This window comes from Oppia nitens, unplaced genomic scaffold (assembly GCF_028296485.1).
Source record: "Oppia nitens isolate AA-2021 unplaced genomic scaffold, nextdenovo-longstitch-racon4-pilon3 scaffold15_pilon_pilon_pilon, whole genome shotgun sequence".
NCBI classification, from domain to species: Eukaryota; Metazoa; Arthropoda; class Arachnida; order Sarcoptiformes; family Oppiidae; genus Oppia; species Oppia nitens.
The window spans coordinates 600,700-621,506 of NW_026533194.1; the positions used below are offsets into that span (position 1 = coordinate 600,700).

Here is a 20,807-nt window from a genome sequence, read left to right on the forward strand (position 1 = left end):
CGGTTGAGCGAAAAAAATGGCGTACATTATCTTTTTTACATGCACTTCACGTTTGGCTAACTTCGGGATCTCTTCATCTTCTATGACCCATAACTTTGCTTCTTTACTGTTTAAATTGTCATAAAAGTACACATATGTTTCATCACCAGTCACTAATCGATAAATAAAGTGATCTCCGCCATCCGAAAATATCTTTAGGTTTTCCCGGCAGATCTTAACACGAGTGGTCATTTGGTCGGCTGACAGCACGTGGGGTACCCATTTGACACAAACATGTCTTGCATTAAGATAATTGTGTAGAATATGATGGACTCTCTCGGTTGAAATATTCAATGTATATGCCATCTGTATTAATGTCATTCGTGGATCTACTTGAAGTAGTTCCCGAATTCTGGCCACATTTTCATCGGTGGTCACTTCCCGAGGTCGACCTGACTTCGGCATGTCCTCAAGTGATGTACGACCAAATTTGAACTCTCGATACCAATGCGTTACTGTAGAGTAAATAACAGTATTTGATCCCAATGTGTCATTAATTTCATCTGTCGCCTCCTGTGCCGTCAGCGCGCGCCGATAACAATAGGCAATTATTGCCCGAAAATCACGAGAAGCAAAATTTATGGTTTTCTCAGACATTGAACACTTTAAGAAGTCACCAAAACTGAACCAAATGAGCAAATGTTGTGAAAATTTGTATTTATGACTAAAAATAAGTGTACTTTTGTTTAATAATAAAAGTTTTGTCATAATTTACAGTTTTGATGCTTATACTAATTATATACCTACTGTCCTAATATATTATTATATTTATATTTTAATTATATATACATACTGTATATAAAGTACTATACATACATTTGATGGGTGATATTGAACTGTTCGGGATCATTGAATAGTGTTGGATCATGGTGTATCGACCAAATAGGTATGTGTACTATTGTATCTTTGGGAACAGTTATTGGTTTTTCTGATATTATCGCATCATTACTAGTATTACTACTACTACTACTACTACCATTGCCACCTCCTAACTGATAGTCACGATTAGCCGTACGTTCAATAAACGGTGTTACCGGATACAAACGCAAAGTTTCCGATATAACTGCGTCCAAGTATTTTAGTTTTTTTATAGCATCGAATTCAATCACTTTCTGTTTATTTATTGTAACAGWATTATGAAAAAAAAAATAATTTAATTATCAATATTTTTTTATAAAAAATTATCAAACATTTTCAATGAAATATTGTTTGGCCTCTTCATAAAGTTTTTGCTGGACATTAGGATTGTTGGCTATATTATAGATAATCATCGATATAGTTGTCGTAGTTGTGTCATATCCGGCTACAATAAACATTATASACTGAGCTATCATCTCATCGTATGTTAAATCTATAACAATATAAATATWTTTTTTAATTTATTCAAATAATAATAAATTTATTGGAAAGAAATAAAATTTATAAAATAAAAAACGATTCATACATTTATCGTTTGTTTTATCGTTGTTTAAATCTTGACTTGAATTAATCAAAATCTGCAAAAAGTCTGTCGGTTCGGTTTTGTCTCCATTGGCCAATAATTGTTGTCTATTTTGACTAATCCGTCAATTAGATCCCGCATAAACAAAATGTTTCTATTTTTATACTGGGATATTTTTAATAGTTTAGCTAATTTTGGTGCCAATTGTATTAATGCAAGATTAGAATTATAACTAATTATTTCTTTCATATTTCTGATTATGGGATCTGAATCGTCAAAACAGTCAACATTAGTACCAAAACCCACCTAATAATAGATTTTGTTATATTAATAAAATATATAAAATATTGTAAATTATAAATATTGCATTAGCTGGTTAAAACATTTTACTAAAAAATAAAACTATATATATATATATATATATATATATATATATATATATATATATATATATATATATATATATATATATATATAAATATATTCATACCTTCATCAATAATTGGAAAGTATAGGGGCTAAACAATTTTTTCATATCAGTAGTAAATTTGTTATTATTGTTGTCAACAATTTCATCAATATTTTTATCTAAATTCTGTAGACAACTGCTAATCGATGAAATCATTTTTCTCATTTTAGAAGTCGTAAATGTTTGAGTCATTTTTGTTCGGACATATTTCCAACGATCGTCACGGAGTAAGTCCATAATATTATCGACAATTGAATCGATACCAGTTCTCGTATCTTTTTTTGATGATAATAATAATACTATTATTATTATAATTATTAATATATTTAGTGAATAAAAATTATTAATTACTCGTCTATTATTGAAAACATTGAAATTTTTGACCAAAACATCTTGAATCAGATCCGGATCAGACAAATAGAGTACAGGTTTTCCCATTTCGTAAATACCGAAAACTTTTCCATATTTTCGATATAAAGTTTGTTCCGTTTGAATACATTGTTTTGTATAACGTTTCCACCAACTTATCCGAGCAACTGGTAATCCCTGTCGTTCCCAACAATTATTATTGTTGTTATTTGTCCACAAATATCTAAAAAATAAAATTTTAAAAAAATATTTATAATAATTAAATTTTACTATTAAAAAAATATTTTAATAATAATTATTACCTATAAATTACATATAAACTTATTGATATAATTGCAATAAATTTAATATTCATGTAATCAAAAATATTATTATCATCTATTAGATCAAACATAATTATCTTTATTATTATTATTTATTTATTTATTAATTAAATCAGTCGCAAAATAGATGATACTAGTTTTTTTGTTTAAAATAAAATATATCAAAAAACTACATCAAAAACTACATAAGCTATCAAATAAAACTTAATCGGCAAACAAATAGTTATATTTATACATTAAAATAGAATTAATGCGTTCATTATGATTGCGTGTAAGTCATAGTAGATGTCGAAAGCGGGTAATATTTACGGGAACCAAACCGTTTGAAATTTTTTCATCGTTTTCACATAGTTTTAAATATATATTTTTATTCTATTTTTTAATTTCCATATTAAGAAATTCAGTCGAATAATTAGAATAAATATAAATTAATTTAGTAATAGTAACAAATTTTTATAATAATAATAATAGTTTTTAAAACGTGAACCTAAACTTAGGAACCGAAACCGTTTTTGTTACAATTACCAGTAAAAGGATTTAGCATATATAGGTGTGAACTTTTATTTTGTATTAAAAGGATTTAATATATTAAGTTTATATTAAAATAATCTACTAATTAATGTAACTATTAATTAGGTATAAAACAATGGATTAAACAATAGTAATAAATCAATAAAGTAATTAAAAAAAATCACATAACTGCAAATTTATTTGAAAAAATGTTATATTTTATCTTTAATTGAAATATTGTTTATAATATTGTTTTAAAGTTTTTACTTTTATAATGATCAGTTAATAAGCAAATATTAATTATTAATTTTTAAATATTACTTTTTAAAAATTTAAAAATTTTATTTTATTTAGTATTATATATAATAATTATTAATATTATTTATAAAATTAAATATATCTCAAATATTATTACTAAAAGTTCTATTTAGTATATCATTAATAAATAAAATTATTCTCAATTGTATATTTCAATACAATTGCAATATATATTAATATATATCTTAACTTTTTACTATATATTTAATATTTTACTATATGTTAAACTTAAATATAAATTAAATTATAAAGATATTTCTTAGTTTTAGAAATATTATATTATACAATGAATATAAATAAATCTTTATATTTTATTTATTTATGTTTACTTATAATAATACATTTAGCACTGTTTTGTCCAATTTTCATTTTTTTTAAATTTTTTGATTAACTACAATTTTACTATTGAGACTTTTAGTTTGTTATAATAATTATAAAATTTTTTAAAAATATTTAAATAATAAATTTTTAATACATTATTATTAGTAGTACTACTACTTAATATAAGGTAACATAAAATTTAAGCAACCTAATGATTTGACAGAAAATTATTAGCATTTTTAAGTTAAATCATTGTTTTTATAGGTTAAAGTAAATTATAAATATATTTTTTAGTTTTGTGAATATTATTTTAAATAATAAATAAAAATAAATCTTTTATAATGTTATTTATTTATGTGTACTTTTAAAACAAAATTTTTTATTGTTATTTTATTTTTTGTGTGTAATTGTAATAATACATTTAACATTACATTTTTGTCCAACTTATTTTTTAATTTTTTTTTTGTAAACTATTATTTTACAATTGAGAATCGCAGCTAATACCTAAAGGCTTTTAGTTTGTTAATAATTATTGTAATAATTTTTAAATAATATTTAAGCAATACATATTTAATACATTATTATTAGTAGTACTACTACCCAATACTAGGTAACATAAAATATTTCACAATCTAAATGATTGGACAGATAATTATTAGCATTTTTAAGTTAAATCATTGTTTTTTCTATAGGTTTTCTTTATTTATTAAAATACTTATTAATGAATAATATATACCATCATACAAATTATTAAATTAAATTTTTATTATGAATTTTTCTAATAAAATTGTAGTAATAACAGGTTTATTATTTAAAATTATTATACTTAGTTACTATATACAGAATATTATAGATAAACAGAATAAGATTAAAAAATAGTAAATTACCTAATAATACTACTAAAACCAAAATAGAAACAAAAAAATTTACATTTTTAAAAACTTAAGTTTAATAATTTATCATTTATATTTAAAAATTTTTATTATATGTTAAACTTTTAGATAAAACATTTATTTAAAATTTTTCTATTATAGATAATTTTATTAACTAAATTAACAATTTTATATTAAGTAACTTCATAATTAATTGTTTTGATACTGATCTCAATATATATTTGTCCTCGAATGACAAATGAGATAACAGTGATGCTAAATCATCACCAAATCTATCAAATGAATTTCTATTCATATTTATTTATTTAAAAAAATTAATAATAATACTAATAATATATTTATTCAAATAATATTCTAATTATTTCAAATGATTAATTAATTTTTGCAAATAAAATAAAGCACTTTTAATGTACTGTTTTTCCACGTCATCGCTATATCTAGTATTATAATTTTCAATCATTTTATAGGCATTTTCTAATATACTAACATTAAAAATAAAATCATCTAAATTTTCAAAAATAAATTCAATATATCTATTGATTGGGCTACTCATTTTAAAATAATATATGTAACGGTAAAAAATATATATAATATAAAATATACAGTAAAAAGTGACTTTCTTTTAAATTTAGAAATAATATAATACCAAAAAAAGTTTAAACCGAAAAAAATATTTATACCAAAAAAAAAGTTAAAACCGAAAAAAAATTTTTAAGCAATAATATATATATATATAATAAAAAAAATTTCTGTTGAATTGTGGTTTCCTTTAATTGTGGATCAAACTATGCGCCAAATATACGTCGGGAGTTTCCAATTTGTGGCCAAACTTCACCGCACGTGCCTTTTCTGCTGTCAGCTTCGGGTCAGTCTTACGAATACCAATGAGTTCCCGAACTTTTGTTGGCGAAACTTCCAGAAATGTTTTCCAATCGGACCAACTGTGTACCATATGTACCAAAAATATGCACCAAATGTCCACAAATACGCCAAAAAACGCCAATTTTTCCAAAAATTATTGCCAAAATTTTTCTCACAAAATATATTTATTTTTTTAAAAAAAATTTTACTTATATATAAAAAAAACTTTTTGGGTATTTTGTATATGAATATCTATTGATAACCCTATTTTCTGACACCATGACAGGTTCACGGCTTTATACATTTAAATCATAATTTTATTTATTTAAAATAATCCAAAAAAATATTATTAAAAAACTAATATAATATAATATAATATAAAATATATCTAAAAAAAATTATATAAAAAATAAATTTTACTGTATATACTGTCTACTAATATAAGTATATAATATACATATAATAACTACATTTTAATAGTTAATCAGTGATTAAGTGTTTAGATTAACCACTGATTTTAGAGTGGTTTGTATTACAATTGGTGTACAGTATTTATACTGTTTATAATTTTAAACTTTGATTTTGTATAAAAATATATCTTTTTTTTGTTTGTTTTTTCTTATAGCATATTATGTATAATTTATTATTTGTTTGTGTCAAACAAGTGGAAATTTTTGTGTATTTAAAAATATTGTTTTTAAATGTTAAGTGTTTGATGTCCAATGTCTAATACCTGGACATCGCGGTTGCTTATGTTGTTTGTGTATGTTTATCATGCATACAAAACATGATATAACATTAGTCTATGGTATACTTTTATGTACACCCTGTCACTCCTTTTTTTGTATTATTATCAATTATTTTGTACAAATAGAAATATATTTCAAATATATACAAATAAATTTCAAATAATATATATATATACAGTCGATGACAAAAYTGGTGAACGAAGTTTWTWGTGTATATCTTTAGAGTGGAAATGGAACTAGAAATTAAAAATAATTTTTGTARCTATTATTTTTTTCAACGATCAGTTTAGTATTRTGACTGTTTATATAAATTGGCTCAAAGTATGCAAYRACAGTGATGGTYAATATMTCGRAAASTATAATAGATATTAAAATTCTATAAATTGCTAATTATACTAAATCAAAAAATAAATAAATATTGAACACGTATTTTGGCCATTTTAATTAAATAGGATAGWATTCGRATAAAATTAAGTTGTCCGTTAGCTTGTTTAGTTTTTTTAAATAATTGTAAATTATATTTTTTTCTCTATTATAATTAAGTACTAATTACTATCTTGTATAACATAACAAAATCTATAATTAATTATAATAGAAAAATTAATTTRCAATTATTTAMAAWAAACTAAACAAGCTAACTAAATTTAATCATATAGATAAATTGTTAGTACTAAAATATAAAATACTAAAATGGCARCCTAACCTATTTTTTTAATGATATWAACCTAATCATTACAGTATTTTTTTCATTGATTGTATAAAAAATTATAAATCCTTTATATAGTATTAATTATTAATACATATTATTATTATTTTTATTTTACTTATTTGTTATATAAACATATTTATTTATACTGATATTAAAATTAATTACAATTAAAATACACGACACTAACAACTTTTTTAGTTATAAATTATATTCAATAATTGGTTACAACAAGTGATGGGAGCTATACTATAAAACAGACTATTTTTTAGACTAATTTTTCCAATAAATCTGCGATCACTTTCTTATCGTTTGTTTTTCTAATTCTCTGTCCAATTGTTTTCAACCGTTTTCTAAGCTCTTGATTGTTGAGGACACTGTTGACAGCAGCCATGAGTTCCTCATCAGTGAATTCAAACGGATTCAGTCTAACCCCAAGTCCGGTCTCATGGACTCTCTGTGCGATATCAAACTGATCGTCAAATAGAGGCAAAACAATCAACGGTTTGCCGTAATATAATGATTCAGTGATCGTATTGTTGCCGCCGTTAGTGACTACCAAATCGACTAACGATAGTACAGCCGTATGCGGCAAAAACTGTTGGCCATACATATTGTCGGGCAATAAATTTTTATCATAGAATGGTCCAAACGATACGATATACCGGTGCTCTGTTTTGGCCAAAATATTAATAACACGCGTCATATGTTTCGGACTGCACCAGCCTTTTGTGCCAAACGACAGATAAATCAGTTTTCCCAATGTTTTGTCATTCAACGGCACCGGTATGTCAAACATTTCGGTCGTCTCACGTATTATATTCTCCACTCTTAACTGATTGGCTGGCAATGGATGTGCCGCCGGATAGTCTAACTCTTGAATGCATTGATATATATTAAGATATGGCGATCGGATACTAGTTTCATAACTATAATTATCTATAGACTCTGGCGGACAGTTAGCTTTGATAAAGTCATTGTATTTTCCTATAAGTTTATCATAGACACCGTCTAAGCTAACAGAATCTGATTGATACTGTTTAGTGTTCCCTGAATTTGTGGACAAACCTAAACCAGGTGTCGGTAGCTTCAAGTTATCTAAATTATTGTGAAACTCTAGCGGTTCCCAAAAGTGAACGCTAATCCACGGTCGGCCACTCGATATAATGGCCGGTAGTTTTAGTGCCGCATCGGTAATAATTATATCGGGATCGACGCGTTCAATGATTGCCCGATATTGCGGCTCAAATACAGCAAACGACTCGATTTCATTGTCGCCGAGTAGTGAACCCAATTTGTTGAGCACATCCACGGCATCTGTCGTCTCCATTAGATGACAGTTATTGGCCATCAATCGGATCCGATAGTTGCAATCGCCGGTACTGTCCGCCCGAACAACATGTTCTTCATCGAAGCCATAGCGCCGGAGCTGACCTTTGAAACCGATTTCCAGTACAAACACTACCCGATGACCGCGTCTGACCAGTTCATCGGCGATGCCGTGCAATGGATTGATGTGACCCCACGAGTCTTCCGGTGTCATCAATATTGTCAGTCTCTTTGATTCAGACATTTTATTTTGTCGGTTAACAATAAAAAAAATCAAATATAATAAAAAAAATATATTGTTTTCTGCAAATACTGTATTTTCTAAAAGATATATACTATGAACTCAGCAATAAATTAATATACACTAATGGGCTCTATCTTAAAATCAGACTCACGACTCATATTTTTTTTTTAATTGTGAATATCTAATAAACCATATTTTTACCATAAAAACGATGGCAATAATGGCAAAGTTATAGAAAATTTTAGACTAAATATATTTATAATTATTTATTTTTTATATTTACTCTAATGATTGGCCAGATAATTGAATCAGACCYGTTAAAACAGGTCATTGCCATTATTGGTCGTTTTAAGTATAGTAAAAATATGGTTTAATAGATATTCACAAAAATTATGAGTCGGGAGTCTGATGCGGGTCTTATAGTAAGCTATTGTATACAGTAATATATTTTCAAATTATTTTTTTTTAAATTTTTTTACTAAAATAAATATATTTTTGTCTCTGATTTTCATATTGAGAATTTTAAAATTTTGATTTCAGATTCCGTTTAAACATAAAAAATAGGTATAAAGAATTAGCATTAAAATTTTAATATATTTTTAGGAACATAAAGAAAATGGCGGCTAAAATATAAAAAATTTAGGTAAAAATTTTAATATTTTTTATTTTTTATAATTTAGGTAAATTGTATAGAGAATCAAAAATAAGATATAATGGATGAGAATTTGTTTTATTTCTTTAAAAATACTAAATCATTTGATACCTTACATGACTAAAGTTTAATTTATTTTTGTCATACAGAGTCATCTGATAGCCAACATGACTAAAATTAAGTTTATATTGTGCCACTAAATCGTTTAATTAATAGTAATAATAATGTAATAATTATTAAACAGTATTCATAGTCTATCTTTTTTAAAATTTATATAAAACTATAAGCTTTAATATGACTTATTTTTATTTTAAATAATATATAATTTTTGGTATTTAGTTTTAGTTGAATTAATTAGAAATTTTTATAATTTATACAGCTATTAATTAATTTATAAAAAATATTTTATTTACTAAATCTACTATTCGTTTTTTATGATATGATTATATATTTATATTTTTAAATTGTTTTTCAACCATTTTGATTGAGTTAAATGTCAGTTTCATAATAACTACATTTAATCAAAATATAATTATTTTTTTATAAAAATGTTTTGTCACATATAGTAACTAACAGTAAATAATATTTTCTTTAAATATGAATTGTAATAGACTTATATTAAATGAATTAACAAATAATTTTATTTTATATATTAAATATTTTTATTGCTTATAAATTATACTAACTAGTATTTTTAATAGAATTTAGCACAAAAAAATATTTTTTTTAAATATAGTTTTATGTGTTTAGATTTTTAATATTTCAGTTTTAAATACTTTATAATTTATTTCTATAATTTAATATTACATTTTATAATATTTTTTAAAAACTCAAACTAATAGTATTTTGTTTATTAAAAATATATTAATTATTTTTTTACAATTTATTTTAAATTATTTATTAACATTTTCAAATCAATTATGATATCTCAATCAATAATTATTAAAACGTTTATCTTTGCTATTGTAATACTATTTATAAAATTAATATACAAATTGATTGTTAATGTTTATAATCATTTTGAAATATTACGTCAATTACCTCCCGGACCCATATGTTTACCATTTATTGGTAACATTAGTATAGCCATGAATTGTACTGCAAAAATAATTCGCGATTGGTCTACAAAATATGGACCCGTTATTGGGTAAAGTAATTATTATATTATATAAAAATAAATTTTATTATTATTAATAATATTATTTTAATTCATTTTAACAACAACATAAAATTATTTTATATTATAAATTCAATAACAAAAATAATAATTATAACAATAAAATAGTTTGAAATTTGGTTTATTTCCGACTGTATTTCTAAACGATTGGCCATCAATTAAGACAACATTAACAATGAATTCATTAGTAGATAGGCCACCACTTTCAATATTTTCAGCTTTTTACGAAAGTAGTACGTATTTTATTTTATTTATTTATTTATTTTTTACAATTTATATGTATATTGTTTTTTATTTAATTTAATTTTTATAATTATAATTAACTAATTTTATTTAATTATTATATATATATATACTATATTTACATTATATACATTACAATGCGGTCGCATCCAAAATATCCAAAATCAAAATATCCAAACTTATAATATCCAAATCAAAATCTCCAAATCATAATATCTAATTCAAAATATCCAAATTTAAAATCTCCAAAATCTAAATACAAACTCATTATATCTAATTTAAAATATCCAAAATAAAAATCTCTAAAATAATAATATCTAAACTTATAATATCAAAAAGCGTTTGATCATATTCACTTGATCCAAATTAAATAATTTAAATAAATATATTCAAAATTAGTTTAATTACAATTTACAGTAATAATTTTACCTATTATTATAAATATTTATTGAAAATAAATAAATTTGGATATTTTTATTAGAATTATTTAATTTGGATCAAGTGAATATGATCAAACGCTTTTTGATATTATAAGTTTAGATATTATTATTTTAGAGATTTTAATTTTGGATATTTTATATTAGATATTATGAGTTTGAATATTTAGATTTTGGAGATTTTAAATTTGGATATTTTGAATTAGATATTATGATTTGGATATTTTGATTTTGGATATTTAGAACGAGACCCATTACAATGTATATTAAATACATATTTATATATATATTTTTTTCATCGGTATTTATTTCATAACTTTAATTTGGATTAAATATAAAGATTTAGTTGAGATGAGTGGCCATCTATGGCAACAACAGCGAAGATTTACATTTTATCATTTATCTAAACGTGGTTTTGGCAAACATTCAATGGACAGTCATATTGTCGACCAGTGCCGCCGTACATGTGAACTGATGATCGACAAAACAATCGGTTCGGAAATCGATGTCCGACAGCTATTCGGTGTCAGTTTGGCCAACAATGTGTCAACTATTTTGATTGGCCGACCATTGGACTATAGTCCCTATAATTCCCGGTTTATTAATTATGTTATAAAACCCGATAGAGTACTTTCGTTTACCGATTTTTGGTCACAATTCCCGAATTTAGCAGATTTTATGAACAATTATCTAATATTTTTATTGCCCGATATTTATAAAAAATCTGAATTCAAATTAGACGATATCTATAATTTTTTCAGGTAAGTACTGTTTTCTAAAAATAACAAATTATTTTCTTAAAAAATATTATTAAATTAATTATTTGAAATTTTTTTTATAAAATTATATGATTTTTAATTAGATTTTTTTWATAAATTTAGAAATGAAGTTAAATTGCATTTAGAAAMTGATATGTATTTAAAACGTCAAAATGATTATATCGACGATTTTTTAAATGAAATAAACAATTGGAAAAATAAAAATGATCAAGATCATTCATTTAAGAGTTAGTAATTAATTAATTAATTTTTAAAAAAAAATAATTATTGGCTTCGCTTTTAACATTGTTTTCGGGTTYAATAAAACACTGTATTAAATGCATTGATTTTAACTATTATTTAATGAACTAAAWTTATTCAATCAAAAAAATAAATACTAATATAAATACAGGAAACATAGAAACCACACTAACTTTCACCACATCCTAACCCYATCCCGTAACAACTTCCTCTCACACCCCACCCACCTAACCCCCAAAYTAACTCAAATATAAGGRTATTATCAATATAATGGTATAACATATAAAAACAATAWTAAAWGCGAAGCAACCCTATAAGGTAACTAAARMCAAATTATTACTTAAATATTTTAACAAWRTTATAAARATATTAATAATAAAATAATATAAATWATATTTWTCTWTTAAYAGTCTAAYTAATTAACTTATAATAAATAGTTTTTAATTAWTACAATAATTTTMTCATMTATTGTTTACAGTTAACACATTAGTCAGTAATTTAGTTGCACTGTTTGGCGGATCAATAACCAGTATAATGCAGACACTTGAGTGGGCACTGGTATTGTTGGCCACATATCCGGATATTCAGTACAGACTTCATCGGGAAATCGATGCCAATGTWTCMGATATTCAATTGCTTAGCTWTGACTATAAAAATCAGATGCCATTCACAATGGCTTTTATYTATGAAGTTATGAGATTTCGGTCACTWTCRCCRATCAATCAATCGAGATGGTAGGCTATTATTAATTRTATTAATCAATTKATTAATTAATTAATTATATATATATTATTTAGGACAACTGCTGATATTGTAGTAAATGGTCARAAAATACCGAAAAATACACAAATATTTGCAAACCTATGGGCTGTGGATAACGATCCAAATCTATGGGACAAACCGCACGAGTTTAGACCCGAAAGGTTTCTCACGGATAACGGGACGACTGTAACAGTACCGGAATATTTTACACCGTTTTCTATTGGTTTTGCATTATTATTATTAAATTAAATACAAAATTAATTAAATATGTAAACTGTATTAATTGTTTATTTAGGTAAAAGGGTGTGTCCGGGTGAGGTGTTTGCTATGAGAGAACAATTTCTATATGTAGTCATACTATTACACAGATATCATATCAAACCGACACAAAATACCGACACAACACTTGAMTAYGAATTCAAAATATCAGTTACACCTAAACGTGAACCAGTAGTTTGTTTTATSAATAGAGTCTAAAAATTTATTATTATTTGATTTTTTATTTTCTGTTTTTTGAAATCTTATTATTAAATTGGTGTTATTAATTAATTTTTAAATTAAATTGTTTTTATCTTTTTTCAAGCTACTTTTTAAATTAGCATAATAAACTTATTTTTTATATWAATAAATAAATAAATAACAAAAAGTCATAGATTYTATGKCATCCGATTTTTTAGATAAGTTAAAATTTACTTTTAATTACCAACAATTCATTATGATCAATTTATAATATTTAGATAAATTGTATTGCTTTTATTTTTTTTATTTATTAATTATTGATTTTTTATAATRTTGTAAAAATTATTTTATAAATATGCTAAAATAAACATATTAACATAATTTATTTGAAACACATTTTGTTGKAAATTTTAAAGAAAAAATAAACATAATTAKCTATAATTTTTAGAAATATATAAAAATATAAAAAAATYAACTTAAAGTTTTTTTGCCAAGTAATTARTWATTRTGAAAATGATTAAGACATATTTTTTTTATAAAAATATATTAGTACACTAAAATTTATAGTAAAATGTTTAGTAATTAATTTTTAAAAATATTTTTTASTTATTATGTTAAGTTAAGTAGTATTAAAMTAATTTGATATTATTTTATTATTTCTAATATTTTATATTATTTTTATTTTTTTYCATTAATATGGACAAACTAATATATTTTATYGATCAATTTAAAAACATTATGATATTTTTGTCATTAATAAAACTAACAGTAATATTATTTTTTTGTTTTATAGTTTATAAAACTGTATTATTTTATTACCGTTATTATAAATTACCTCCCGGTCCATTTCCATTGCCAATATTGGGTAATGTATTATGTATGTATATTTTTAGTAAAATTATATTACTAAATTAATWAATAATTAATTAAGTTAATAATTTAAGTTTAATTAACATTAATAACTATAGTATATAATAAATTTAATAATAAAAATAATTAATTAATATTAATTATGATTTATGTTAAATTTATAGATAATTTATGAAAATATTTGTATTTTAATTAATGTAATGTTAAAAAAAAATTCTATACAATTAAATTTTAAAACAGATTTTAAAACTGATTTACACAATCAACAAGTAATAAATCAATTGCACAAAAAATATGGTCCAATATTTACAATATATTTTGGTAATAAACCACATATTTTTGTCAATGATATAAACATATCAATGGATGCCTTCAATAAAATTGCTGTATCCGGACGTCCGAAATCTTATTTATGTAATAATATAGTAATAATAAGTTTATAGTTTTTATTTATTATTATAAAAATAAATTATTTTATGTAAAAAATAATATATTCAATTTTTACAAAAAAATAATTTATTTTTATAATAATAAATAAAAACTTATAGATAAATAAAAAAAAATCCATTAAGTATTTCATATATCAAAATTTAAAAATGTAATTATTTATTTAATTAATTTTTTATTTTTAAAAAAATAGTAAATAAGTTTTCAAATGAATATTATACTGACGTAACATTTGCTAATTATGGCATTGAATGGCAAACACTGAGACATTTAGCATTATCTACTATTAAGTAAATATTATGATATAATAATATTTATTAACATTTTAATTTCCTTAAAAAATATATTTAATTTTTCAGTAAACATTTACTAAACAATAAAATTATTGATGAAACAATTGATTGTATGGACAAAAYTATTAGGAAAATGTTAGCAAATGAAGGACCGGATAAACCGATTGCACCGTTAGATTACATATTCATTATGTATCTCAATATTGTCAACAATTGTGCCTTTGGAGAGAAGTATAATTTTTTTTAATAAAAATTATTTATCAATTAAATTACAAATTATATATTTTAAAAATAAAAGATTGAAAATGAATTATTAAAAATTAATATATTTTCAACAAAATTAATAATACTTTAATAAATAATAATTTATACCCTAATATTATATTTTAGTTTTATTTTTACTATTTAAACTTRTTATTCTTGATAATTTTATAGTTAATTAATAATTTATATATAATAATAATTATTATTAATATTATATTTATCTTAGTCTAAGTTTAGATGACCCGCACTTAAAACGCCTAAAATATCTAATACACGATTTCTACGATAAAATGTCGACAAACTTTATGTTATGGGAATATTCAGCAATATTTCGATGGTTTGACTATAGATTAGTTAAACAATTCAATGAAATCACTGGCGAAGCCCGGGATATATTAGTCGACAAATTTACAAAACACTACAAATCATATGATCCGAGCGTTGAAAGAGATTTATGCGATTCACTGATTGCGGCAAAACTGCAGACAAAAACAAGCGCTGATAGTGTCGACCGTCGGAAACATTTAAGTGATATGAATCTGACAATGATTTTATACGACCTGACTATCGACGCGGCCGACACTTTTCACGGCGTATTTCAATGGATACTATTATTTCTGGCCAATTATCCGCTAATTCAAAAACAAYTACGAATGGAAATCAAACAAACAATTGGCGACCGACGGCCACAACTTGACGACAAAAATCGGTGTCCGCGGGTTATGGCGTTTATTGCCGAAACAATCCGATTGCGTGCACCCAATCCGTTTGGGGCACCGCACCAAACATTGTCGGACACAACAATTGGTATAATTAAGAAAAATATATATAACATTTTTTTTAGTCATAAGTTTCTAAAACAATAACTAATTAAAATTAATTGATTTTAAATAAATTTAGGCAATTATTCGGTGCCAAAGGGTACTAGAATTTCGGTAAATTTAGGCTACATTTTATGCGATAGTAAGCACTGGGGAGACGATAGTCATACATTCAGAGCCGACCGATTTATTACCACTACTAGCAATGGTAGTGAAAAATTGGACACAAATCACAAAGCATTTGTACCGTTCGGTATTGGACGTCGTAAATGTATGGGCACCAAATTGGCTATTGCTGTACTTTTTATATCTGTGGTACGATTGATACAGATAACCGATGACTATACTATTGTATTGGACAGTCATATGCAATTGGATCCCGATTCTAATAGCGGTTATCTAACTACACCACACAACTATAATATATTATTCAAATCAAAAACTATATAATTTTTTTAATGTTATTTTTATTTATAATGTTTAAAATTAAGAGTGTTTAAATGTATTTTTTTAAACTTAAAAWTTTAAATTAGCTGCTATTATGAGTAAAAATAATGTTGATTGAATAAAGTACTGATATTAAGTAATATAATTTTTAAATTGTCAAATGGACGCATCTATTTTTTGTATTTTTATTTATTTTTTTTTTGGTTAAAATATATATTTTGAAAATTACTACTTTTTAATAAAAATTTTTCAAATAATTTTATGAAATTAATTCTTTAAAATAAAATTAAGATAGCATTCATTAATTATTATTTTATCTAGGAATATTAATAGATTCAAATATTATTTTGTTACAAATGTAAAATAATTTTTAAAATTTTTATTTAAATAAAATCTGATATACAAATTAAAGCATTTAATAAAATTAAATTAATTCATTTAAGATTGCAATAAATTACAAATTAATATCAATATTTTAACATTTTATAGTATTTTTTAAAATATCAATTCAATAAAAAATTGAATTATGCAATATTAAATTTGTAGTATTAATTTTTTTATGTAAACTAGAAGTAATTGTTTATTAATATTTTTTAAATAACTAAATAATAGTAAATAAATAAATATTTGTAAGGAAATAATATTATCATAAATTAATAATATATTTAATTTATTAGAGTTATAAAATTTTTATTTAGCAGCCCTAGATGTCACATTAAACATTAAAATTTATTGACATGATACTTTTTCAAAAATTATCAATAATTAGTTTATTTAAAATTACTTTTTAAATTACATTAATAAAAATTGACTGAATATTATAATAGACTAATTGTTTTTTTCAATAAAATAATGTATAAGATTAACTTAATTGATTTACTTAATCAATAAAAAGGATTACTAATGTAATAATAATTTTAGATAATAGATGTCATATTAAATATTAAATTTTTATATTTATGATACAGTACTTATATAAAAATAATCAGTAATTTATTTAKTTAAAATTATATTTGAAATTTTTAATAAAAATTTGATAAATATTAGCATTGATTAGTAACTTTTAATAAAATAATGTAAAAGAATAATTTAATTGATTTACATATTCATTAAAAAGAATTATTAAAATTATATTTTWAAAAAATTATTTATTTAATAGATTTTATATAAATTATATTTTTAATTAATTTACCACATAATGATTTATCAAATTTGTTTAGCATGACTAGCAAAATATATCAAGTACATTTTCAATTATCTAGTTTATATTATATTATTTTCTATACAAGTGATTTATCCAAACAAACATTGCAATAGAATATTGAAACAACTATTAAAAAATATTTAATAAAACAACTTTTATATAATTTATTTTTAAAAATCATAATTAGAAAAACACATTCATAAACTTTATAATATTATAAGTAAATAGAAAAAAGATTAAAACTTTAATTTGATTTGTCTTTTAGTTGAATTTAAATTTTAAATAATCAATAAATAATCAATTAATAAGCAAATGATATTTATTTTATAATAAGAATTTAAAAATATTTACTAATTTTATTTTATTTAGTAATAATTAAAAATATAATAATATAGTTTAATAATTTTATTTAATAGATATCACATTAAGCATAAAAATTTCTTGTCATGATATTTTTCAAAATATATCACTAATTAGTTCATTTAAAATTACTTTTTAAAGTTTTAACAAAATTGTTGATCAATATTAGTATTGACTAATTGTTTTAAATAAAATAATATATAAGATTAACTTAATTAATTTTCTTAATCTATAAAAAGTATTACTAATGTAATGTAATAGATGTTAAATATTAAATATTCATATGTATGATACTTATATAAAAATCATAAATAATATATTTATTTAAAATTACATTTTAAATTTTTAACAAAAGTTTGATCAATATTAGTATTGATGAGTAATTTTTTTAATAAAATAATGTATTTGATTGATTTAACTATTCAATAAAAAAAATATTAAAGTTTTGGTAATTTTTTTATATTTTTATATAATAGATGTTATCTATACTTTCACGGCTGTAAGTGTTTGTTCTGATACAAAGTYACTAAAAAATATAAATAAATAAATCATATGATATGATATCTATTTATTTGTTATTTAGTTAATTAATTCTTTTATTTTATAATTAAGATTATATCTAACAAACAATTAGATGTTAAATATTGATGACTATTATAGTCACAAACATTATAATACTATTAGCCATGATATTAGTATACTATTTTGCTATTGATAATCGGCTAAAACCTTAATGGCTTTTAGTTTGTTAATAATAATTATAATAATTTTTTTTAAATATTTAAGTAATAAATTTTTAATATAATATATTATCATTAGTAGTAATACTACTACTACTACTACAACACAATATTAGGCAACATAAAAAATTATGAAATTTAAATGATTGGACAGATAATTATTACAATTTTTTATAGTTAAATCATTGTTTTTTCTCAATAGTTTTTCTTTATTTATTTTAAAAATAAGACTTAGTACTTACTAAATCTTACATATAAATCAATTTTTATACCATCATAAAAATTATTATTAAATTAAATTTTTAAGTATGAATATTGCTAATAAAATTGCCATAATAACAGGTTTATTATTTAAAAATTATTATATTTTAGTTAATTAAAAATAGTATATTATAGATAAATATTTATTTATTTTTTTAATTTATAAAATTATAAATACAAATAAAAAACAGGTTCAACGTCGGGAATCGGTGAGTCTATTGCACTTAAACTGTGTTCAATGGGAGTCCATCCGGTTATTTGCGGTCGCGATAAACAACGCATCGATTCTGTTGTCCAAAAGTGTCGGTCACTTTGGCCCGAATGTCGTGTATTGGGTGTCAAATGTGATCTATTGATTGAATCAGATGTCGAGTGTTTGATCACTGAAGTTAACAATCGGTTTGGCGGTCGACTCGATATACTGGTCAACAATGCCGGCGACTTTTATGTAACCGATTTCTGTGAGGACGGCAACGGCGGTCAACACATCGCTGAATTGGATCGGGAAATGAGTTTTCAGCGAAATGTTCACCGATTGACACAACTGTCTGTACCGCTGTTGGAGAAAAATAACGGTTTAATAATCAATATATCGAGTATTGATGTTTCGGTTAGTTTTATATTATATTTTTATTTAATTTAAATATTTTATTTTTAAAAGGAGATATATATTATATATATAATGAGAAAGAGAGAGAGAGAGAGAGAGAGAGAGAGAGAGAGAGAGAGAGAGAGAGAGAGATAATAATTACAAAATTAAATACAAATTTTAGTTTTACAAATGAAAAATAAAATTAATTTAATTTACCAGGATCCATCTACAATAATCAGTGCGATGACATATACTACTATAGATATGTTTACACGTTGTTTGGCTCAACAATTGATTGACAAAAATATAAATATATTTGGGATTAGGTATATAACTATAATTTATAATCTAAAATAAAACTGTGATTTAAAACTACATTTAAGTAATTAAATTATTATTTATTCTTGTTATTCATTATACGATTAATCGGAAGTTATTATTCTATTCTAATATAAAGTATTAATTTTTTAAAAAATATATAATTTAAAAGTCAAATTAAATTTATATAATTAAAAACATTTTTTAATTAATAATTTAAATATAAATTTAATAATTTAATAATTTAATTCAATGAATCATTTATTTATTTTGATAAAATTATATTTAATTAACACTAGATGTGGATCGATATGTAAGACAAAAATGTTTGATCGTTTCGTATCCGATGAAAGTCTTATGAAATCAATTGAAGAGTCGATACCATTGAGACGTTTAGGCAAACCATTGGATATCGCAGAAACAGTTGCCTATTTAGCACTGACTACCAGTGCTCAACAAAAGTTATTGAATGGTTATATATGGACTGTTAGCGGGGGATTAAATCATGTTTAATATTGTATAGAAAATTATATTTATTTAAGTTTATCTAAATTTGTTTATTTAATATATATATATATATTATAAACTATTGTAATATTATTTTACTAAACAAAACATGAGATGATTAAAATGAGAAATAAAAAAATCTTTTAACTAATACAACTTATATATAAAAATAACTACAATTTTATTATTATCTATTTAATTATGATAAACACTATCTATTGTGCCGTAGCTTACCATACATTCCCTGCTTTGGTAAAGTAAAGCTTAATTTAGGAAAATTTATTTTTTATTAGAAATATTTTATATTTGTCTAACTTTTTAATAAAAAAAATCAATTAAAGTTTATTTAAATCTATTAAATT

The 20,807-nt window shown here is 22.6% G+C and overlaps 4 protein-coding genes across 4 annotated transcripts; 3 read left to right on the forward strand and 1 right to left on the reverse strand.

The window, feature by feature from the left end:
• Nucleotides 1-7,210: 7,210 nt before the first annotated feature.
• Nucleotides 7,211-8,606, reverse strand: LOC128964140 (4'-demethylrebeccamycin synthase-like). The gene has a single exon (XM_054310703.1). The coding sequence runs from the start codon at nt 8,570-8,572 to the stop codon at nt 7,268-7,270; it is 1,305 nt and encodes a 434-aa protein (XP_054166678.1). The 5' UTR covers nt 8,573-8,606; the 3' UTR covers nt 7,211-7,267.
• Nucleotides 8,607-10,271: 1,665 nt separating this feature from the next.
• On the forward strand, nt 10,272-13,339 carry LOC128964662 (cytochrome P450 2J3-like). Its single transcript, XM_054311302.1, has 7 exons — nt 10,272-10,371; nt 10,510-10,634; nt 11,422-11,842; nt 11,963-12,087; nt 12,579-12,834; nt 12,898-13,085; nt 13,158-13,339. The coding sequence occupies exons 1-7, from the start codon at nt 10,313-10,315 to the stop codon at nt 13,337-13,339; spliced, it is 1,356 nt and encodes a 451-aa protein (XP_054167277.1). The 5' UTR covers nt 10,272-10,312.
• Nucleotides 13,340-14,547: 1,208 nt separating this feature from the next.
• LOC128964672 (steroid 17-alpha-hydroxylase/17,20 lyase-like) lies at nt 14,548-17,688 on the forward strand. The gene is made up of 6 exons (XM_054311312.1): nt 14,548-14,605; nt 14,832-14,928; nt 14,998-15,162; nt 15,422-16,002; nt 16,096-16,410; nt 17,684-17,688. The coding sequence occupies exons 1-6, from the start codon at nt 14,554-14,556 to the stop codon at nt 17,686-17,688; spliced, it is 1,215 nt and encodes a 404-aa protein (XP_054167287.1). The 5' UTR covers nt 14,548-14,553.
• Nucleotides 17,689-19,052: 1,364 nt separating this feature from the next.
• LOC128964683 (uncharacterized) lies at nt 19,053-20,451 on the forward strand. The gene is made up of 4 exons (XM_054311323.1): nt 19,053-19,109; nt 19,220-19,638; nt 19,840-19,946; nt 20,238-20,451. Exons 1-4 carry the CDS (start codon nt 19,076-19,078, stop codon nt 20,449-20,451), a joined length of 774 nt encoding a protein of 257 aa, XP_054167298.1. The 5' UTR covers nt 19,053-19,075.
• The last annotated feature ends 356 nt before the right edge of the window (nt 20,452-20,807 follow it).

Bases quoted from the DNA above. Each gene is read 5' to 3' on its own strand.
- LOC128964140 (XM_054310703.1), bottom strand. From the start codon at position 8,572: ATGTCTGAATCAAAGAGACTGACAATATTGATGACACCGGAAGACTCG.
- LOC128964683 (XM_054311323.1), top strand. From the start codon at position 19,076: ATGAATATTGCTAATAAAATTGCCATAATAACAG. The intron at 19,639-19,839 runs GTTAGTTTTATA...TTAATTTACCAG, and splicing joins TATCGAGTATTGATGTTTCG to GATCCATCTACAATAATCAG. The intron at 19,947-20,237 runs GTATATAACTAT...AATTAACACTAG, and splicing joins ATAAATATATTTGGGATTAG to ATGTGGATCGATATGTAAGA.